This window comes from Girardinichthys multiradiatus, chromosome 2 (assembly GCF_021462225.1).
Source record: "Girardinichthys multiradiatus isolate DD_20200921_A chromosome 2, DD_fGirMul_XY1, whole genome shotgun sequence".
NCBI classification, from domain to species: domain Eukaryota; kingdom Metazoa; phylum Chordata; class Actinopteri; order Cyprinodontiformes; family Goodeidae; genus Girardinichthys; species Girardinichthys multiradiatus.
In genome coordinates this window covers 23,142,157-23,160,189 of record NC_061795.1, presented here as the reverse complement: position 1 = coordinate 23,160,189, position 18,033 = coordinate 23,142,157, and the positions used below count along the sequence as shown (strand labels likewise).

At 39.1% G+C, this 18,033-nt stretch overlaps 1 protein-coding gene across 1 annotated transcript in view; it reads left to right on the top strand.

Moving 5' to 3' along the window:
• The window catches only part of duox (dual oxidase), a 20,133-nt gene extending 2,100 nt beyond the window's left edge, over positions 1-18,033 (top strand). The window contains exons 6-33 of the mRNA XM_047388706.1: positions 672-838; positions 1,807-1,870; positions 2,213-2,309; positions 2,414-2,504; positions 3,342-3,444; positions 3,534-3,706; positions 3,804-3,979; positions 4,097-4,215; positions 4,291-4,428; positions 4,526-4,642; positions 5,193-5,392; positions 5,588-5,773; positions 6,031-6,256; positions 8,807-8,900; positions 8,995-9,170; positions 9,254-9,323; positions 9,451-9,492; positions 10,332-10,510; positions 10,986-11,216; positions 13,365-13,464; positions 13,548-13,597; positions 13,722-13,849; positions 13,931-14,084; positions 14,236-14,468; positions 14,544-14,702; positions 16,039-16,194; positions 17,298-17,426; positions 17,526-18,033. Coding sequence (XP_047244662.1) covers positions 672-838; positions 1,807-1,870; positions 2,213-2,309; positions 2,414-2,504; positions 3,342-3,444; positions 3,534-3,706; positions 3,804-3,979; positions 4,097-4,215; positions 4,291-4,428; positions 4,526-4,642; positions 5,193-5,392; positions 5,588-5,773; positions 6,031-6,256; positions 8,807-8,900; positions 8,995-9,170; positions 9,254-9,323; positions 9,451-9,492; positions 10,332-10,510; positions 10,986-11,216; positions 13,365-13,464; positions 13,548-13,597; positions 13,722-13,849; positions 13,931-14,084; positions 14,236-14,468; positions 14,544-14,702; positions 16,039-16,194; positions 17,298-17,426; positions 17,526-17,648 — 3,881 coding nt within the window. The 3' untranslated portion in view covers positions 17,649-18,033. The remainder of the gene's footprint in view (positions 1-671; positions 839-1,806; positions 1,871-2,212; positions 2,310-2,413; positions 2,505-3,341; positions 3,445-3,533; positions 3,707-3,803; positions 3,980-4,096; positions 4,216-4,290; positions 4,429-4,525; positions 4,643-5,192; positions 5,393-5,587; positions 5,774-6,030; positions 6,257-8,806; positions 8,901-8,994; positions 9,171-9,253; positions 9,324-9,450; positions 9,493-10,331; positions 10,511-10,985; positions 11,217-13,364; positions 13,465-13,547; positions 13,598-13,721; positions 13,850-13,930; positions 14,085-14,235; positions 14,469-14,543; positions 14,703-16,038; positions 16,195-17,297; positions 17,427-17,525) is intronic.

Sequence of the window (18,033 nt, the reverse complement as noted above, 5' to 3'; positions counted from 1 at the left end):
AAAAATCGTACATGATCTCCTTATAGTTAAGAAAAAAAACTGGTCTTTCAACTGAACCTTCAAAAGAATCTAATCTATTCTTCCTCTGCATTTGGCAATAACCACCCAATCGATACTGTAAGGCTGTTGAAAGCAAAAACAAAAATAGTTTGTTATTAGTATTATTTCAGCTGTGGATCAGGGTTGCAGTCAGACTGAGTCAAAGGAGGCCCAGCTTGACGTGGGTTGTGACTCTTTTATAATTGTGTAAATGGTATGTCACTCTGACCACAGTAAATCCTTCTCTCTAAAACAAAGGACAGGTCATGCATGTGTCATAAAACCTGTGTTTTGTTGCATGCGTTGGAAAGTTGCGTAGTTATTATGTGCGGTTAAGTTTGAGGATGTTATCCAATTTTTGTCACATTTCTTGAACTAAATAAACCCACCAAATTATCTTTCTAATTAGTGATGGGGGATAATTATATAATTCATTAAATACTGGCTGATATTTGCAGAAAATAGATAAAGATCTTGATAATAGTTGAAACATTTGTGATATTTATGTTCTTCATATAAACTGCTTGTCACGTATTTGGCCTAGTCCTGTATGTTGTGTTGTGAATTTAATGAGGCTAATCCCACTGATGAAATAGCAAAACTTACTTGTTTGTGCCATCCTCCATGTCTAGAGTTGGGAAATGCCTGGGCCAACGAGAACTTGTTCACGGCAGCAGAGGGGATTATCTGGTTTCGCTATCACAATTATATAGCCACAAAGTTGCACAAGGAGCACCCGGAGTGGTCAGATGAGAAGCTGTTTCAAAACGCCAGGAAGACCGTAGTGGCCACCTTTCAGGTAAATTGAAAAGACTCTGTGTAATCCTCTCGCTGCAAAGGTGATGATTATATTTGCAATCTGGATGATGGACAGGAGGTTGTTAAGGACCAGCGCGTCATTTGTGACCAGTTGCAGCTCTGTCCTGCACGTACTCTTTTGAACAACAATGCATGCAATTTAGTTCGTATTTTTTAAAGCAGCAAATGTTACAAAAGGTTGTGACAAATGCAGAACCTCTAATAGGATTGCACTTTTGTAACATTTTGCTATGTTACAACCACAAACCTTAATGTATTTTACTGGAATTTTAGGTGACAGACCATGACAGAGTAGATGCATGCATACACATGAGTATGTCTCTACCAGCCTTTTCCACCTAAAGACTAAAATATTTGCCCTTTCTTTCCCTTATGTACTGCTACATATTCTCCCACGTGATCTATGGATCTCTGTAGCTCCTCCAGAGTTACCAAGGGCCTCTTGGCTGCTTCTCTCCCTATATAGGCTGTGTTTTTACTGAGATTACATCATACACAGTAGGAGTCTATTTACAAATAAGGTGACTTCTTTGGTTACACTACATTTTATTTGAGGCTACAAGAGTAAATAGGGCTGAACACAAATGTGATGGCGCAGGGGTAAAACGCGCAACCCATGTTTGGAGGCCTTAGTCTTCAACGCAGGGCATCACGGGTTCATGTCCCAGCCCTTTGACCTTTGCTACATGTCTTCGCCCCGCTCTCCACCCCTTTCCTGTCAGTTCACTGTCAAAAAATAAGAAAATAAAGGCCACCAGTGCCGCAAAACAAGACTTAAAAAAAGAAATTGAAGCTTCTGGTTGTAAGGTGATAAAATACAGAATTTGTTTTCCATATGAAGAGATTGTCAGGAATCATATAGACACGGAGGTTTTATGTTAGATGTTGAATTTTGATAGTTTAGAATACTTTTAAAAAATGGTAATGTCCATAAATGTTTCCTCACAGAACATTGCTCTCTACGAGTGGTTGCCAGTATTCCTCGGAGACAAAAAACTTCCCCCTTATCCAGGTAAGCATCAGCCAGCCAGCGAGCACGGGCATGCTGGTGGAGGGAATCAGGTAATGCACTAGTGACCACAATCCGTGGTGAGGTGAGCTACTTGTAGCGATGTTTGACAAGTATGTGCTCCATCAGCAAAACATCAGCCTGACTCTCCCTGGTCTGCTGAATAAGCGGCCACGGCTGAAGAAAGTTAAGGCGACTATAGTCAGAGGATACTTTGACCTTACTCACTTTTCTTTAGATGCTGCGGTTGTTTGCTGTTATGGAAAACACCGTGGAGATCTGCTTGCTGAAAGTTGTTTCCGTGCCTCATTTTTCGTGCTATTTTGTGTTTTTTCCTGTCTGCAGGCTACCAGAAGTTTGTTGATCCAGGGATCTCTCCTGAGTTTCAAGCTGCTGCCATACGCTTTGGTATTACTATGGCGCCACCTGGTGTTTACATGAGGTAATGATTCAGTGATTCAGGGAAGATTCAAAGCCTAGAATGTAGACCCTGTGAAGTAAATCTACTGTTTTTAGTTACAGCGGCTTGGCTTTTATTCTCTGCAGAAACAGAACGTGTCACTTTCGAGAGAGTATCAATATCGATGGCAGTACATCACCAGCAATGCGTCTCTGTAACAGCTTCTGGAAGCGGCAGGTAGCTATATTGAAAGTATACAATGGAAACGCTTTAAACTCCTCTGAATTTTTTTATTACTTGCTTCCAACAAGACAGACTTACTTGTGATATTTTAAAACAGTACGGCACAACATCTCAGCAAAGTTTCTTATGTTTTTTTTTTTTTTTTTGTAGTTTTGTTACTTCACTGCAAACAACAGTGTTTGTGCTTAAAAAGATAGCAAAGATGATGTAAGGGGCAAAAGATGGCGTCCGAAGCTTGAAAAACTCATCTGCAGCAGATGGATGGTTTCTGACAGTCATGTCTTTAAGAAATACAAAGAAGTTTTCATCTGAAAGCCCTTAAGAAATCATATTCAGCTAAAGAAATCAGAACAAATCCAATCTGGGACAGGTAAAAAACTAAAAACACGGGATGAGTCCAAAAGAAAAACTTTAGAAGTCTTCAGAAAGAATAAAAATAAATATTCAGTCAGACTGTATTTACAGACTGCCCCTCTTTATCCAGCCAAATGCAGCAGAAAGTAATTTAAAGTTAAAACAAACAAACAAGCACACAAAACAAATGAAAGTACATAAAAATTTTAAAGAAAATGTAAGAAAAGGGAAATCCAATCCTAGTCCTATGTCTCTTTAAGAAACAGAAGATGAGACCAATATATAAACAAAAAATTCTAAAACAGAAAAAAATAAAAATAAATATAAAACCATGTGTTGAACACATGCTTCAATTTTTACATAAAATTACAATATAACAGTTCCCCTGTCTTAATATCATATACCCCAAAATTGTTAGATTATTTACAAGGACTGTTTTTACACGTTAGAGAGATTAAGTATATTCGTTTTCTCCAGAGTGCCAACCTGAAGATAAGTCAAGATGTCGATGAGCTTCTGATGGGCATGGCATCTCAGATTGCAGAAAAAGAAGACAACATTGTTGTGGAGGACCTCAGAGGTTTCTTATTACTATCTGTTTTCTTCCACGTTGCAATTGTTAATACTGAAACGTTTATTTCAGTTCTAAAACGGTTTCCACTTTGATAGACTACATGTATGGACCTCTGCGATTCAGCCGCACAGATCTGGTGGCTTTGACCATCCAGAGAGGGAGAGACTTTGGTCTGCAAAGTTACACTGAGACGAGAAGAGCTCTGGATCTGCCTCCTGTAAAGACGTTTGAAGAAATCAACCCTGAGCTTAGCAGCATCAACCCACAGGTCTCCTATAACATGGCAACAACCAGAGATTGATTTATGACTTCCTGGACAAAATAATCTGGGCAATTAAACTTTGTTGTTTGCTCTGCTTCAATAGCTGCTGCGCGATGTTGCAGAGCTGTACGGCGGAGACATCCTGAAACTGGAGCTCTTCCCTGGAGGATTGCTGGAGTCCACTGACGGTCCTGGTCCAGTTTTCTCTGCCATAATCCTTGATCAGTTTGAGCGCATCAGAAACGGAGACCGCTTCTGGTTCGAGAACAAGCAGAATGGGTAATCCTGAGGACTTTCCACTCTAACTGGAGATATTTTTAATAGAGCAGCTATCTCTATGGTTGCGGCTATCAGTCAACTCGTATTAATGTGTCCTCACTGTGGGGACATTTTCAGGTTGTTTACAGATGAGGAGATCCAGACAATCTGCAACGTCACATATCGTGATGTCCTTATAGCGGTCACATGTGCAGAGCCCACTGATTTACAAAGCAATGTGTTCTTATGGATGAATGGTAACAATTAACACATCTAATATAACAATTGTTTTTATTTAAAAATATCTCCTACAAAAACTGACGTCTTCTCAGGTGACCCCTGTCCTCAGCCCACACAGCTGGATGCATCAATGCTGCATCCGTGCACCAATGCTACAAAACTTAATTACTTTGATGGAAGCCAAGCAGGCTTTGGGATCTCCATCATTGTTATGTGCCTCTTCCCTGTTGGTCAGTATAGTACTCTGTATTTATTTGCACACTAGGAACACTGATTTCTGCCGTCAACTGTATTTTGCTTGTGAAACAAATTATTTTGCCTTCACAGTGAGTTTTATGGTGGCATGTCTGGTCGCGTGTCTTCGGAAGTACAGGTACAGGAAGTTTCAGAGAAGAAAAGGAAAAGCTGGAGACAAAACAGAGGAGCCAACTCTGGGGATCTCTGGTATGTAACCTGTGGGGTTTTATCATTTATTTGTGATGGTCATTGTTGAGTAAGAATTGGATTTTACTGTAATTGTTTGTTAGCTTTAAAAAGAGCATTTGTAAGCCCCGGCCATGGTGCCCTGGTCTTGATCTGCAAAATACTCTGGATTTAGAAACAAATTATATAAACCAAGTCTCACAAGAGGGGTGGTGGTTGTGCAAGACCAAAATGCAGGAAGGGGAGGCAGAGGTGGAGCAAAAAAAATGTGTTTAATAATATAAAAAGAAACTTACAAAAAGAAAGGTCAAGGTCCAAAAATTCTACAAACGCAGTTATTTCACTTCATTTTATTTAAGCGTGTCGGAGTGTGGTTGGGGGGTGGGCGGTGGGATCAACCTTTAAAAATATTTTAAAAACAACCTTCTCCTTCTATATTTACAATTATGAAACACTCTGTGTTCGTCTATCAGATAAAGTTCCAGTGAAATTTCTTTTTTTTGCTTTTATTTCTTGAAAACTTCCCATAATCCTCCCGTATTTCTCTGTTCATTTTGTTCTTTTTCTCCAGCATATGAGTGGCAGGGTCATAACAAACAACTCCATCCAGTCAGTGTAGAGATTGAAAACAGGAAGGTGCAGGTGTTTGACAGATCTGGGGCCATGCACCGCTCCCTCAGTCTAAGAAACCAGGACTACTTGGATGTCTTTCTTTCCAGCAATCATTGCCATAAAGCTCTGCTGCTCAAAGTACCTAAAGAGTATGACCTGGTAAGTTGCTCAAGACTGATTTAAAATGCAGCTACAGTCCAATTTAATGTTGTGCAGACAGATTTTACTTCTTATGCTTTTCCTCAACAAAGTGAAGATATCGTTGCTTTAGTGTTGCTGCCAGCTTAGTCCCTAAACTAAGCATGACACAGCAGATATATCTGATCTCCATCACTTTTATCTTTTCACATTCAGGTGCTTTTTTTTGATGATGAGAGTAAACGTTCAGAGTTCATAAGCCAACTGCGCCTGGAGCTTGAAGACATGAGACAGGAGATTAGAGTGAAGGAGATGAGAGAGAGGGAACTGCTGAAGGAGGCTCTAACCAAAGAGCAGAGGGCTCAGATTGTGGAAACTTTCATTCGCCACGCTTTCTCCAAGGTACAATCAGCCTCAGGATATTTACCTCACACGCTGCTCTCTTACAGCAGGAGCAGCTTTAGGCTCACCCACAAAATATCATCTGTTGATGTTTGAGGTCAAACTAGCTCCGACCTCAGGCCAAAGGAACTAATAGGTGGTTTGTTTTGACTCAGACCTCCTATGTGATGAGGTCTGAGCTGAGCCTCAGCTGACGTTGGCGATATTAAGCTATGATGACAAATAACTCCGTCCGTCACTGTCCTTCTGATGAGCAGGTTTTGGAGATAGAGAAGTGTGATGCTGGAGACATGAGCGGCATCTCCAGAAAACGAGCCAGAGAGGTTCTGCAGTGCGAACTGACGGCGTCAGAGTTTGCTGACGCGCTCGGACTGAAGCCCGACTCCTTATTTGTGGACTCCATGTTCACGCTGGCTGATAAAGATGGAAACGGTTACCTCTCTTTTCAGGAGTTTCTTGATGTTATTGTCATCTTTATGAAAGGTAAAACTAGCAATTACAAAAACATTTCACCTTTTTTGCCTCTTGATGAGCTCACATTTACACACATCTAAAAATAATGGATGGATTTTTTAGTTTCTTGCTGAATTATTTATAAAAGGAAATATAACAAAAAAAATATGATATTACCATTATTTTCTTCAACTCAGATGAAGTCCTGTTTATTGCTTTAGTTATATTTTAGGAGTAAAAGCTGCAGCACCTTATATACAGGTCCTTCTCAAAATATTAGCATATTGTGATAAAGTTCATTATTTTCCATAATGTAATGATGAAACTTTAACATTCATATATTTTAGATTCATTGCACACTAACTGAAATATTTCAGGTCTTTTATTGTCTTAATACGGATGATTTTGGCATACAGCTCATGAAAACCCAAAACTCCTATCTCACAAAATTAGCATATTTCATCCGACCAATAAAAAAAAGTGTTTTTAATACAAAAAACGTCAACCTTCAAAAAATCCTGTACAGTTATGCACTCAATACTTGGCTGGGAATCCTTTTGCAGAAATGACTGCTTCAATGCGGCGTGGCATGGAGGCAATCAGCCTGTGGCACTGCTGAGGTCTTATGGAGGCCCAGGATGCTTCGATAGCGGCCTTTAGCTCATCCAGAGTGTTGGGTCTTGAGTCTCTCAACGTTCTCTTCACAATATCCCACAGATTCTCTATGGGGTTCAGGTCAGGAGAGTTGGCAGGCCAATTGAGCACAGTGATACCATGGTCAGTAAACCATTTACCAGTGGTTTTGGCACTGTGAGCAGGTGCCAGGTCGTGCTGAAAAATGAAATCTTCATCTCCATAAAGCTTTTCAGCAGATGGAAGCATGAAGTGCTCCAAAATCTCCTGATAGCTAGCTGCATTGACCCTGCCCTTGATAAAACACAGTGACCAACACCAGCAGCTGACACGGCACCCCAGACCATCACTGACTGTGGGTACTTGACACTGGACTTCTGGCATTTTGGCATTTCCTTCTCCCCAGTCTTCCTCCAGACTCTGGCACCTTGATTTCCGAATGACATGCAGAATTTGCTTTCATCCGAAAAAAGTACTTTGGACCACTGAGCAACAGTCCAGTGCTGCTTCTCTGTAGCCCAGGTCAGGCGCTTCTGCCGCTGTTTCTGGTTCAAAAGTGGCTTGACCTGGGGAATGCGGCACCAGTAGCCCATTTCCTGCACACGCCTGTGCACGGTGGCTCTGGATATTTCTACTCCAGACTCAGTCCACTGCTTCCGCAGGTCCCCCAAGGTCTGGAATCGGCCCTTCTCCACAATCTTCCTCAGGGTCCGGTCACCTCTTCTCGTTGTGCAGCGTTTTCTGACACACTTTTTCCTTCCCACAGACTTCCCACTGAGGTGCCTTGATACAGCACTCTGGGAACAGCCTATTCGTTCAGAAATGTCTTTCTGTTTCTTACCCTCTTGCTTGAGGGTGTCAATAGTGGCCTTCTGGACAGCAGTCAGGTCGGCAGTCTTACCCATGATTGGGGTTTTGAGTGATGAACCAGGCTGGGAGTTTTAAAGACCTCAGGAATCTTTTGCAGGTGTTTAGAGTTAACTCGTTGATTCAGATGATTAGGTTCATAGCTCGTTTAGAGACCCTTTTAATGATATGCTAATTTTGTGAGATAGGAATTTGGGGTTTTCATGAGCTGTATGCCAAAATCATCCGTATTAAGACAATAAAAGACCTGAAATATTTCAGTTAGTGTGCAATGAATCTAAAATATATGAATGTTAAATTTTCATCATGACATTATGGAAAATAATGAACTTTATCACAATATGCTAATATTTTGAGAAGGACCTGTACAGGGGGAGAAAATAGCAAAAACAGAAGTCTGTTTAGTGAATGTTGGCATGTAAGGACAAAAAGTAAGTAATTAATAAAGATATTTAGAAAATTGAGAAATTGTAATGATTAAGGAATTAATAAATATATAACTATAATAAATATTCATATATATGATAATTCAAAGAAAACTGCAAATATATGCATTCAATGACAAACAATAACACGCACACATATATATATATATATATATATATATATATATATATAATTATTTATTGTTGCATTAATAGTAATAATTATTAGTATTATTGAATGGGAAACTGATTATTTAATATTTTTATTCTTCATATGTTAAAAGTAACAATCCATTTTGAGTTTATTTAATGTCACTTGTGAAAATTTGCATCATAGAATCCAGATTGGTCTGCAGTTGAGTTGCTGTGGTAATAGTTAAAATTATTTAATAACGAACATGGAGGAAATATATAAATATTCAAAAATATTTATGATTTATAAAAAATAAATTTAAGTTTCAATCAATTATTTTGAAATTTTTGAGTATTTAAGACAAGTACACGCTTTAAGACAATTATACACGCTGTATAATTGTTGATATTTTTCTCAGTTGTAAGTATTCGAATGTTTAAATTATGACATATTTAAATATTTAATTAACAAATTATTTATTTTTCCGCAGATAATGTCACTGAAATATGTTTTTGACTACAGGGTCTCCGGAGGAAAAATCCCAGCTCATGTTCTCCATGAATGATATTGGTGGAACTGGTTACTTATCGAAGGTGGAATTTGCCAGGATGCTCAGGTTTCAGCAACTCTTATCTTCCTCTTTTTCATGGCGGCACAGTGTTTACTTTGCTGTTTGGCTGGGTCGTCCTTACCCTTTAGATGATTTGCAGGTCTTTCATTGAAATCTCCAACGGTGTACTGTCAAAGGCACAGGCAGAGGACGGCATCAAGGCCATGATGCAGGCTGCAGGCTTTGATAACAAGGAGAAAATCTCATGGAGGGACTTTCACTCCCTTCTGAAGGACCATGAGAAAGAGCTACAGTTCGCTCAACTCAACGTCAAAGGTTTGAGAAAGTTTAAGATCTTTATTTGTTATTTCTCTTCTTTGACCTTATCTGATCCATTTCTGTGTTTGTTTGGTGCACAGGGATGGAGAAACAGGGGAGGAAACGCCTGAGTCGAGACCAGAGAGTGTCCTTCATCCTTCCAGCAAACAGGTAAGAAAGTAGCACAGGCTGTTATTTTTTGATGCAGAAGGTATACAGTGAGCAACTATTGCTAATCACTGATATATAACAATCAAGATCATAAGCTGCTAACAGTTTTATTTGATTGTTATTACAGCAGTATTAAATCAGAAGGCCTGGAGCTACGAAGACGGAAAAAGTAGGCTTATTTTCTGATTTCTCTCTGAATAAGAAATAATGCAATGGAAGACATACAGTATATAGCGACCCAACCACATCAAGCAAACCCAGATAAATATTTTTTAGCAATTCCCATAACAAAGTCAGTGTTTTAAATGTTACAATGACCAGGTTAATAATTTTTTTTTTATTTGATTTAAAGGTGTAACGATCAGGCTTTTCTTGGTTAATAGAGATTTCTGGTTTTCTTTGAAGTCAGACCTGCAGGTTCCGATTTGAACGGATTCAGATTTTTTCTCTAAAGACTATAACCAATTAAAGGTAATAATGTGGTTTTTTTATAGAGGTTACAGTTTGGAATCCAACAGAAAATGAATGAATAGCAAGATTATCCCCATTACCCATTTATCCTCCATTTATGCATCAAAACATATGCTTTAAAACTTTGTATATTTTTCCAAATTCAAAGTGCTCAAAGGTACATGTTGGTTGCTACATTTCAGATTGGAAATTGTGTGACTTCTCAGTTTTGATGCATTATATAAATCCAGGAAAAAATCAGATCAGAGCAGATCAATGAAATAATGGCCAATTCCAATCTCTGGCCAATGGATCAGTGCATCTGTGCTTATATTGTTCACTGGCTGATTTTAAAATATGCAACTGTAAAAGTTCACTTTAAGCAAGCATTTTGGTCAGTTTTCTAAATAAAAGACTGTGCAAAGAAAATGGCTTTACAGTGTCACCGTCTGTTTCTCGTGTTAATTACGATCAGAAAATACTTCCCATACACACAATAAGCCCATTTAAAAACTGGATAATCACAGAAGAACATCTCACCAGTTTGTTTATTTGCAGGTTAAGCATTAAGGCCCCAGCTGTCTATGTGAAGCCTAAACGTGAGCAGTACATCAGGAACCCTGTTCAACAGACAGTCCAGCAGTTCAAACGTTTCATCGAGAACTACCGTCGTCACATTGTTTGTTTCATCATCGTGTTTGGCATCACAGCCGGCGTGATCACTGAGAGATCCTACTGTGAGTGGAAAACATCGGGCCTTGCTAATTAATCCTACAGCACCCCCACACTATCATAGGCCCTGGTTATTATGGAAAGCTGCAGTTCCCTGGCAATCTGGTGGCAAACGTGGGTCCTTGTCTGGTCTTGTTTGTCACAGTTCCAGTTTAAAATCTTTTAATTATTGCTCTGACTGTAATTGAGAAGACTTTTTTTTTAATGTTCTCATTTCTTGACTTATCAAAAGCAACAGATATTTTCCTTATTCAATGCGGTGTTCGCTTGTCTTTCTCATTTTGAGAAGTGGCTCAGAAAATGGCCCTCATCCTAGAATCATCTTGTTTTCAGCACTGGATCATGCCACTGCCATGGATTTACAATTTACTTCTTAGAAAGCTTTTTACAAGGGATTGCTAATAATTATGTAGGACACTGTAGTTCTTAAGTAGCTTTATGCCTTTTTTGTCATCATGTTTAATAAGACACTGTGTTCAGTCTATAGTTCACAGGCAGAAGCCACTGGTGTGCCTGAGACCACTGTGATGGGCATCATAGTCGCTCGCGGCACAGCGGCTGGAGTCTCCTTTCTGTATCCCTACATCCTTCTGACTGTGTGCCGTAACCTCATCACGCTGCTAAGAGAGACCTTTCTGAATCGTTACATCCCCTTCGACGCTGCCATCGACTTGCACCGCATCATGGCCATGACTGCCGTCGTCCTCTCAGGTCAGTGTGGGGGTCTTCCGATTTAATAAACCGAAGTTAGGTTAATGTACTGCGGCTGCTCTTTTTGTAAAATCAATGCATTTAAAAAAAATGTTTTGTCAAGAATATGTTAGAACACAAGATAACAATAAGACATACTACATAAAACCAACCAGTTATTTTGTCAAGTTTTGGGCACTCTCTTAGTTAGTTGAGAAATCAAAAGTTTATTATTTTTAAGTTGTGCAGTTCCCTCAATTATGCCTATACATTTTCAGGAGATGCACTGATAAACGTTTAAGCTTTACACAGAAAAAAAAGTGCAACATTTTTTATTCTTACATAAATCCAGTGTTTAGTGCCAGTTTATACATAATTATTTCTAAGTTAGGTTTATTCAGGTTAAACCTGAGTTAATGCATGGCTAACGTCCTACACAATCAGAATCATATCCACAGTCTGAACTGGGCAGCTTAATGGCAGCAGGTTATACCAAGGATTCAATCTCTTTAATGAGATGCCAAGGAAAGGGTCTCCATTTTCTCCTGCTATGTGAAGCATGAAGAGAAACACAGCACTGCCCCTCCCCTACCCGTTGCTACGCACTGCCCGTCAGCTGGCTAAAAGAAGGCTACTACCCTTCTCTCAGACATGCAACAAGGAAAAATTTTATTGTTTTTAAATATTTCCATTTAAAAAATGGACCGGCATGGTGTGAAAATAAAAAGGAACGAATGAGGTACGATTAAATTTGAATTTGTTGCTATTCTTCATCAAGATGTAAAAAAAAGTGATGAGGAGATAGCAGGAGTAAATGATAACTCTTGATATTCGAAAGTAAAGTGGTTGTTTTTGCCAATAAAATGTAAAAGCTAATGTGCTTTGTGACATGAAATGTAATAAGAAACTGAAGAAAAAAATTATTTATTTATTATGTATTTTATAAATATATTTTTTTGGGGTTTTCTTCTTTTTTTCCATTTTTATAATAATTATTTATTTCTGGTGGTGGTCAGGACTGTGGCAGCAGCATTGTGGATAAACTGCAGCGGCCTGATTGACTGAATAAAAACATGCACCAGTTTTTTCATGTCCTGACTGCACAAGGGACCATTTATTCTGGCAATGTTCAGAAGATGATAGTAAGCTGCTCTTGAACAGACTTTATGTGGTTGTTAAAATTGAGACCAAAACAACACCACGGTTTCTTGCATACTCTGCTCTTAAACACGAAAACTGGTCAAATTTTCATTAACATGCTACATTAAAGAATACTGTTGTGCTGTTATTTTAGCTATAGTCAGAGATAAAAGTCATAAGTGACAAGAAAACATTTAGCTTAATTTCTCTAATTGTCTGTGCAGTACCTGCAAAACCACAAGCATAATCAATCTCCCTGGCAGCAGCAGGCTCTGCACACTAACAACAGAAACAACTCGTTCCAATGAGCATAATCAGTTTTGACAGTTAGGGCATGAGCACCCAGTTTATATTGTTAAGCTTAAGGAAAGCGGCTGTATATAGTACCTTTAAAACAGGTCCCAAAAACACAGATATACAGTCTGTGTGCCTGAAAGCCTGCATGCACAGATAAAGCCGTCACTAAGATCGTGCTGCAACCTTTTCTGTGTAAAATACTAAACATTTGTCCTGAAAGTTTCCCAGTTTACAGACCGTTGTCTCCCAAACAAAACACTGTTCAATAATACCAGAGAGAGCTGCTTTTAGTTCAAGTTCTTAATGTAAAAAACAGCATTATTAAGTTCTTAAACAGGGTTTTATTTATCATGCTGATGTGTTCTTCCAGTAACACCATTGAATCAAATATGCCAATGTTTTCCAGAGCTTAGTCGTTTATCCTATAAGGGTGTATTTAATCTTTTTTTGCTCTAAAATGAGACAAGACGGCTTTTTTGCATGACATCTGGCATGACAAAAGAGGTTTAAAGTCTTTTCTCTCAACCAGGATAAGACTTTGAGCTAAGAAGCAACTACCAGTGAGTGTTTAATTGCTATTTTTTTACCCAGCAGCGTTCTCTGGTTTCCCAGTGAAAATATGAATCAGTGGATGTCTTTGAGCTCATAGGTTGCTGGTTTTGTGTCATGGTGTTGTGCTCTTGTTTCATGTGTTGCTCATGTGTTTCATTGAATTTTGTGTTCCCACTGTAGTTGCTCATAGTTTGGGCCATGTGTTCAATGTCTACATATTTTCCATCAGTGACCTCAACATCCTTTCCTGTCTGTTCCCAAATGTCATAGCCAACAATGGGTAAGATTACACATTTCATCGTGAGATATCTAGATGTCTTAGAAGTATTTTAGGTAATGTACAGTTTTATTTTTTAACTGTAGGTCTGAAATCCCTCCAAAGTGGTACTGGTGGTTTTTTCAGACTGTCCCAGGTAAAAATTTTAATCAGATTTTATAGTTATAAATCTGAAATATATATATATATAAATCTTTGTCAGAGCTTTATTTTTTTTAATCTTATGTATAGTATCATTTTTATCTTCTCCTGCCCTCCAGGCATCACTGGTGTCCTGCTTCTCTTTGCCTTTGCGTTCATGTATGTTTTTGCCTCTCACTACTTCCGTCGCATCAGTTTTCGGGGATTTTGGGTCACTCATTACCTCTACGTTGTTGTGTACATTCTGGTAAGCACTTTCTAAGCTCAGAACCCTGATGGTAAGGAAGTTGTATGATTGTCTGATACCAATGTTGTGTTTGTAAATCAGACTGTCATACACGGCAGCTACGCTTTGCTCCAGGAGCCACGTTTCCACGTCTACCTTATCCCGCCCAGCCTGCTCTTCCTACTGGACAAACTGATCAGCCTGAGCAGGAAAAAGGTGGAGATCCCTGTTGTCAGATCAGAGCTGCTGCCTTCAGGTGATATTTTCGGAGAATTTAACTTCGATTGTTTTTCAAATCTATCGACCTTAATTAAAACTTCCTCATGAAAATGGATAATTTTCAACTTCTTTTCTGAAATTATGTCATGCACCCCGTTTACCGCGTCCCTCTGCTGTCCTTCCTGAAGGTGTGACACATCTGGAGTTCAAGCGCCCACAGGGCTTTGTGTACCGTTCGGGCCAGTGGGTTCGGATTGCATGTTTGATGTTGGGCACAGATGAGTACCACCCATTCACTCTAACATCGGCCCCTCATGAAGAGACCCTGAGCCTGCACATCAGAGCTGTTGGACCATGGACCAGTCGGCTCAGAGAGCTCTACACCGAGGAGAGCCTCCTGGAGCTTGGTTCTTATCCAAAAGTATGACAGTTAAATGTTTTCTCTTTTTTTTTGTCCATTAATGAAACTAATGTTGGGACTTTCTTCAATCTGAAGCTCTACTTGGACGGACCGTTTGGCGAGGGCCATCAGGAATGGAACGACTTTGAAGTGTCTGTTTTGGTGGGGGGAGGAATAGGGGTCACACCGTTCACCTCCATCCTCAAGGACCTGGTGTTCAAGTCCTCCATCAAGTCCAAGATTCTGTGTAAAAAAGTATGCCTTCAAATCAAAACCACCACGCTCCACGTTTATTGGTACCTTTTGAAAAATTGTGTAAAAAAGCCTTAAAATAAATTTATCTTCTATTGCGGTAGCATGATCTCATAGTGAAATTGTTAGAAAACAATCCAACCTTTAAAATTAGTACAATATTAAATTAAGGGAAAACTCCAATGGCAAAAAATACACATTATTTGCATCCCTGCTGCCAATACTTTATATAATTCCCTTTTTGCCACTGGTACAGCACTTAGCCCTCGACTTTAATGTTCCACAAAATTGGAGAAATTTAGAGAGAGAGATCTTTGACCATTTGTCTTTGTACAGTCACGCTAGATCATCAGGAGTCCTGGTTCCACTCCTGTGCTCTGTTCCTTTCAGAGCTTGCAGGACAGGACTTAGGTCTAAACAGGAAGATGGCCATGGAAGAAGGCTGATTTTGTGTTTGGTAAACTATTTTTGTGCTGAGTTGACCATTTAATCATTATTCTGCTTAATGTGCAATGTTGATGAACCATGCTTAGTTTTGTGTTAAGAGTCCACCAATTTTTTTATTTAAAACATCATGGTATTTCAAACACCTCATGAAGAGAAACAGGCCCCCTGCATAACGGGCCTCCTCTGTAGTAAACAGTGGGCATGCTTTTTACATACTTACCCTTTGTGTCATACCAACCTGGTGATGTCAATCTTATCTGACTGAAGCACACAGTTTCATTTAAAGGTCGAGTGGATTTGAGCAAACTCCACATGTTTAAATTTGTGGTGGTAGGAGAGATAAGGGGTTTTCCTGGCATTACTGCCAAACAATCAGTTGGTATGTAAACAGTGTCTAATGGAGACTCGGTGACTCCTTGATACCCCTCATTGTTACAGTGAGGTTTGAAGATTTCCCACTGCTCACTGCGTGTGGTGGCAAGGTAAACTTAGGTTCTCAGGCAGTGTTGTTTTTTAATAATTGCTCTGGCTGTAGATATTGGCAAGTTCAGAAAATGTTGTTGCCATTTCCTGATATACTAAACCTCTGCCTTACGTGAATACTATGTTGTTCTTTCTTTCCCATTTTGAAGAGTACTTAACAGAAACCGGGCCCAAGTGTCAGCTCATACTAATACACCATGGAAACAGGAAGTCACGGATTACTAAATAAAAGCTCGACATTAAGTTCAAATTTAAAAACTTGTTTTCCTATTTTCCACTTGAATAGTAGCTGAACTTATTTTAAGGTTTTATGCAAATCTTTAAAAGGGTTCCAAATAAATGTTAAAACTGTTGAAGCTCACTTTGAATTTTATCTTTAAAGCTTCTCACTAACATCTGTCATCTGAAGGTTTACTTCATCTGGGTGACCCGCACACAGCGTCAGTTTGAGTGGGTCTCAGACATCATCAGGGAGGTGGAGGAATTGGACACACAGGAGCTGGTCTCTGTCCACACGTACATCACTCAGGTGGCCGAGAAGTTTGACCTGCGCACCACCATGCTGGTGAGGTTAACACCACATACATTTCAAAGCAGAGATTAAATGGAAATGTTTCAGAAAGAATTACCAAATGGGTTAGGGATGAACATTTGTTAAGATGGAAGTATCTAGATTCTAGCATCCAGACTTTGTCTCTTGAAACTTCCTCATGATTTTTGCAGAACATAGTCACAGGCACAATTAAAAGACACATACTGGAAAATGGCTCACGCCAAGCTGCCTCCATCTCTGCAGAGCAAGACAAATATCTGGGTGAATATGGCTGTAGTGTAAAGTACTTTGAGTGGTCGGTATGACTAGAAATATGTTGTATAAGTTCGGTCCTTGTAAAAGAGACTTCTGATCTCAACAGGAACCCAATAGATTAAATACATGTATATATAAAAAACATTTTCTTTGATGGAGTCTTTGCTGTGTAGAGCTCAGTGATATGATTCGTTCTGTACTTATTGATAAGGAAATAATAAAACCATAGATTGATTTTGACCTTTCTGGTTTTTCCTCCTTAGCTACTTGTTTTTGCTGTATAGTTTTTAGGTTGTGATTCGAATGTGTAAATCATGACGGAGTGTTGCAGGTACAGGTTGATACTTTTTCTGCAGAGTCAGATGACTCCATCCATCTGTCCGTCCATCCGTCCGTCTATCCATGCTAATCTATGCAGGATTGCGGAGGAGCTAGTGGCTGGTCCATACAGTGACTTTTGAAAGTATTCACAACTTATAAACCTTTTCACATTAGATCCACTGACTTTAATACAGTATATTTATTGGGATTTTCTGGGACAGACCAAAGCCTTTAAAACAATCCTGAAAGCTGTGTAACACGTGTACATTCGACCCACTAAGTTGAGACTTTGTAGAACCATTTTTCAAATCAGCACAGATTTGTGTTGGTTTGTTCGTGAACACAAAAGCCAAATAAAATACAAGGAGGTTCAAAATGTAATGTAGATTAGCTGTATTATAATATCAGATATTGATATGTTTCAGTTTGTTAGCCATGATATGTACATTAAATATTTCTTTGTCCTTTTAGTCTTGTTCTTATCTTGTTTTTGACCTTTTACCGAAACGTTGATGAAAACTCCTCTTTCCATTGTGCAGTATGTGTGTGAGCGCCACTTTCAGAAGGTGTGGAACCGCAGCCTCTTCACGGGCCTGCGGTCCGTCACCCACTTCGGCCGCCCGCCCTTCATCTCCTTTTTCAGCTCTTTGCAGGATGTTCACCCTGAGGTCAGTCCTCCTCTTCGCCTCCTGGTTTGTTTGGATAAACAGCCCAGACAACAATATTTGACTACTCAAGCTTTACTGTTTTCTACTGTATTTTTACAGGTCAGTAAAATCGGTGTGTTCAGCTGCGGACCACCTGGACTGACCAAGAACGTGGAGAAAGCGTGCCAGAAGATGAACAAGAAGGATCAAGCCCATTTCATTCATCACTATGAGAACTTCTGATCAGTTCTGAGCTTTCGATTGCAATGTTGCACCAACAACACTTATAATGAGCAATATTTTAACACAAAATTATAATCCACTTGATTAAACATGTTTTTTTTTTTTTTGCAGCTTGGTTCTCTAACCAAAAATGTGATTCTTACATTGAATACAGCCAGGAACAGGCATATTTGCATATTTTCATGATTTAATTTTCCAGTCTTTCATGTATTCATGAACTGAACAATTTATTTGCTTGATGTAGATGTAGATGTAAATAGACCTATGCCGTCATTGCTTGCTAATGTACCAACCTGTTTTAAATCAGAGTGTACTGAATGATCAGTTTTAATACAATGCAAATGTATTTGGTTTGAATTTTTGGAATGAGATCATATTTTAAAAA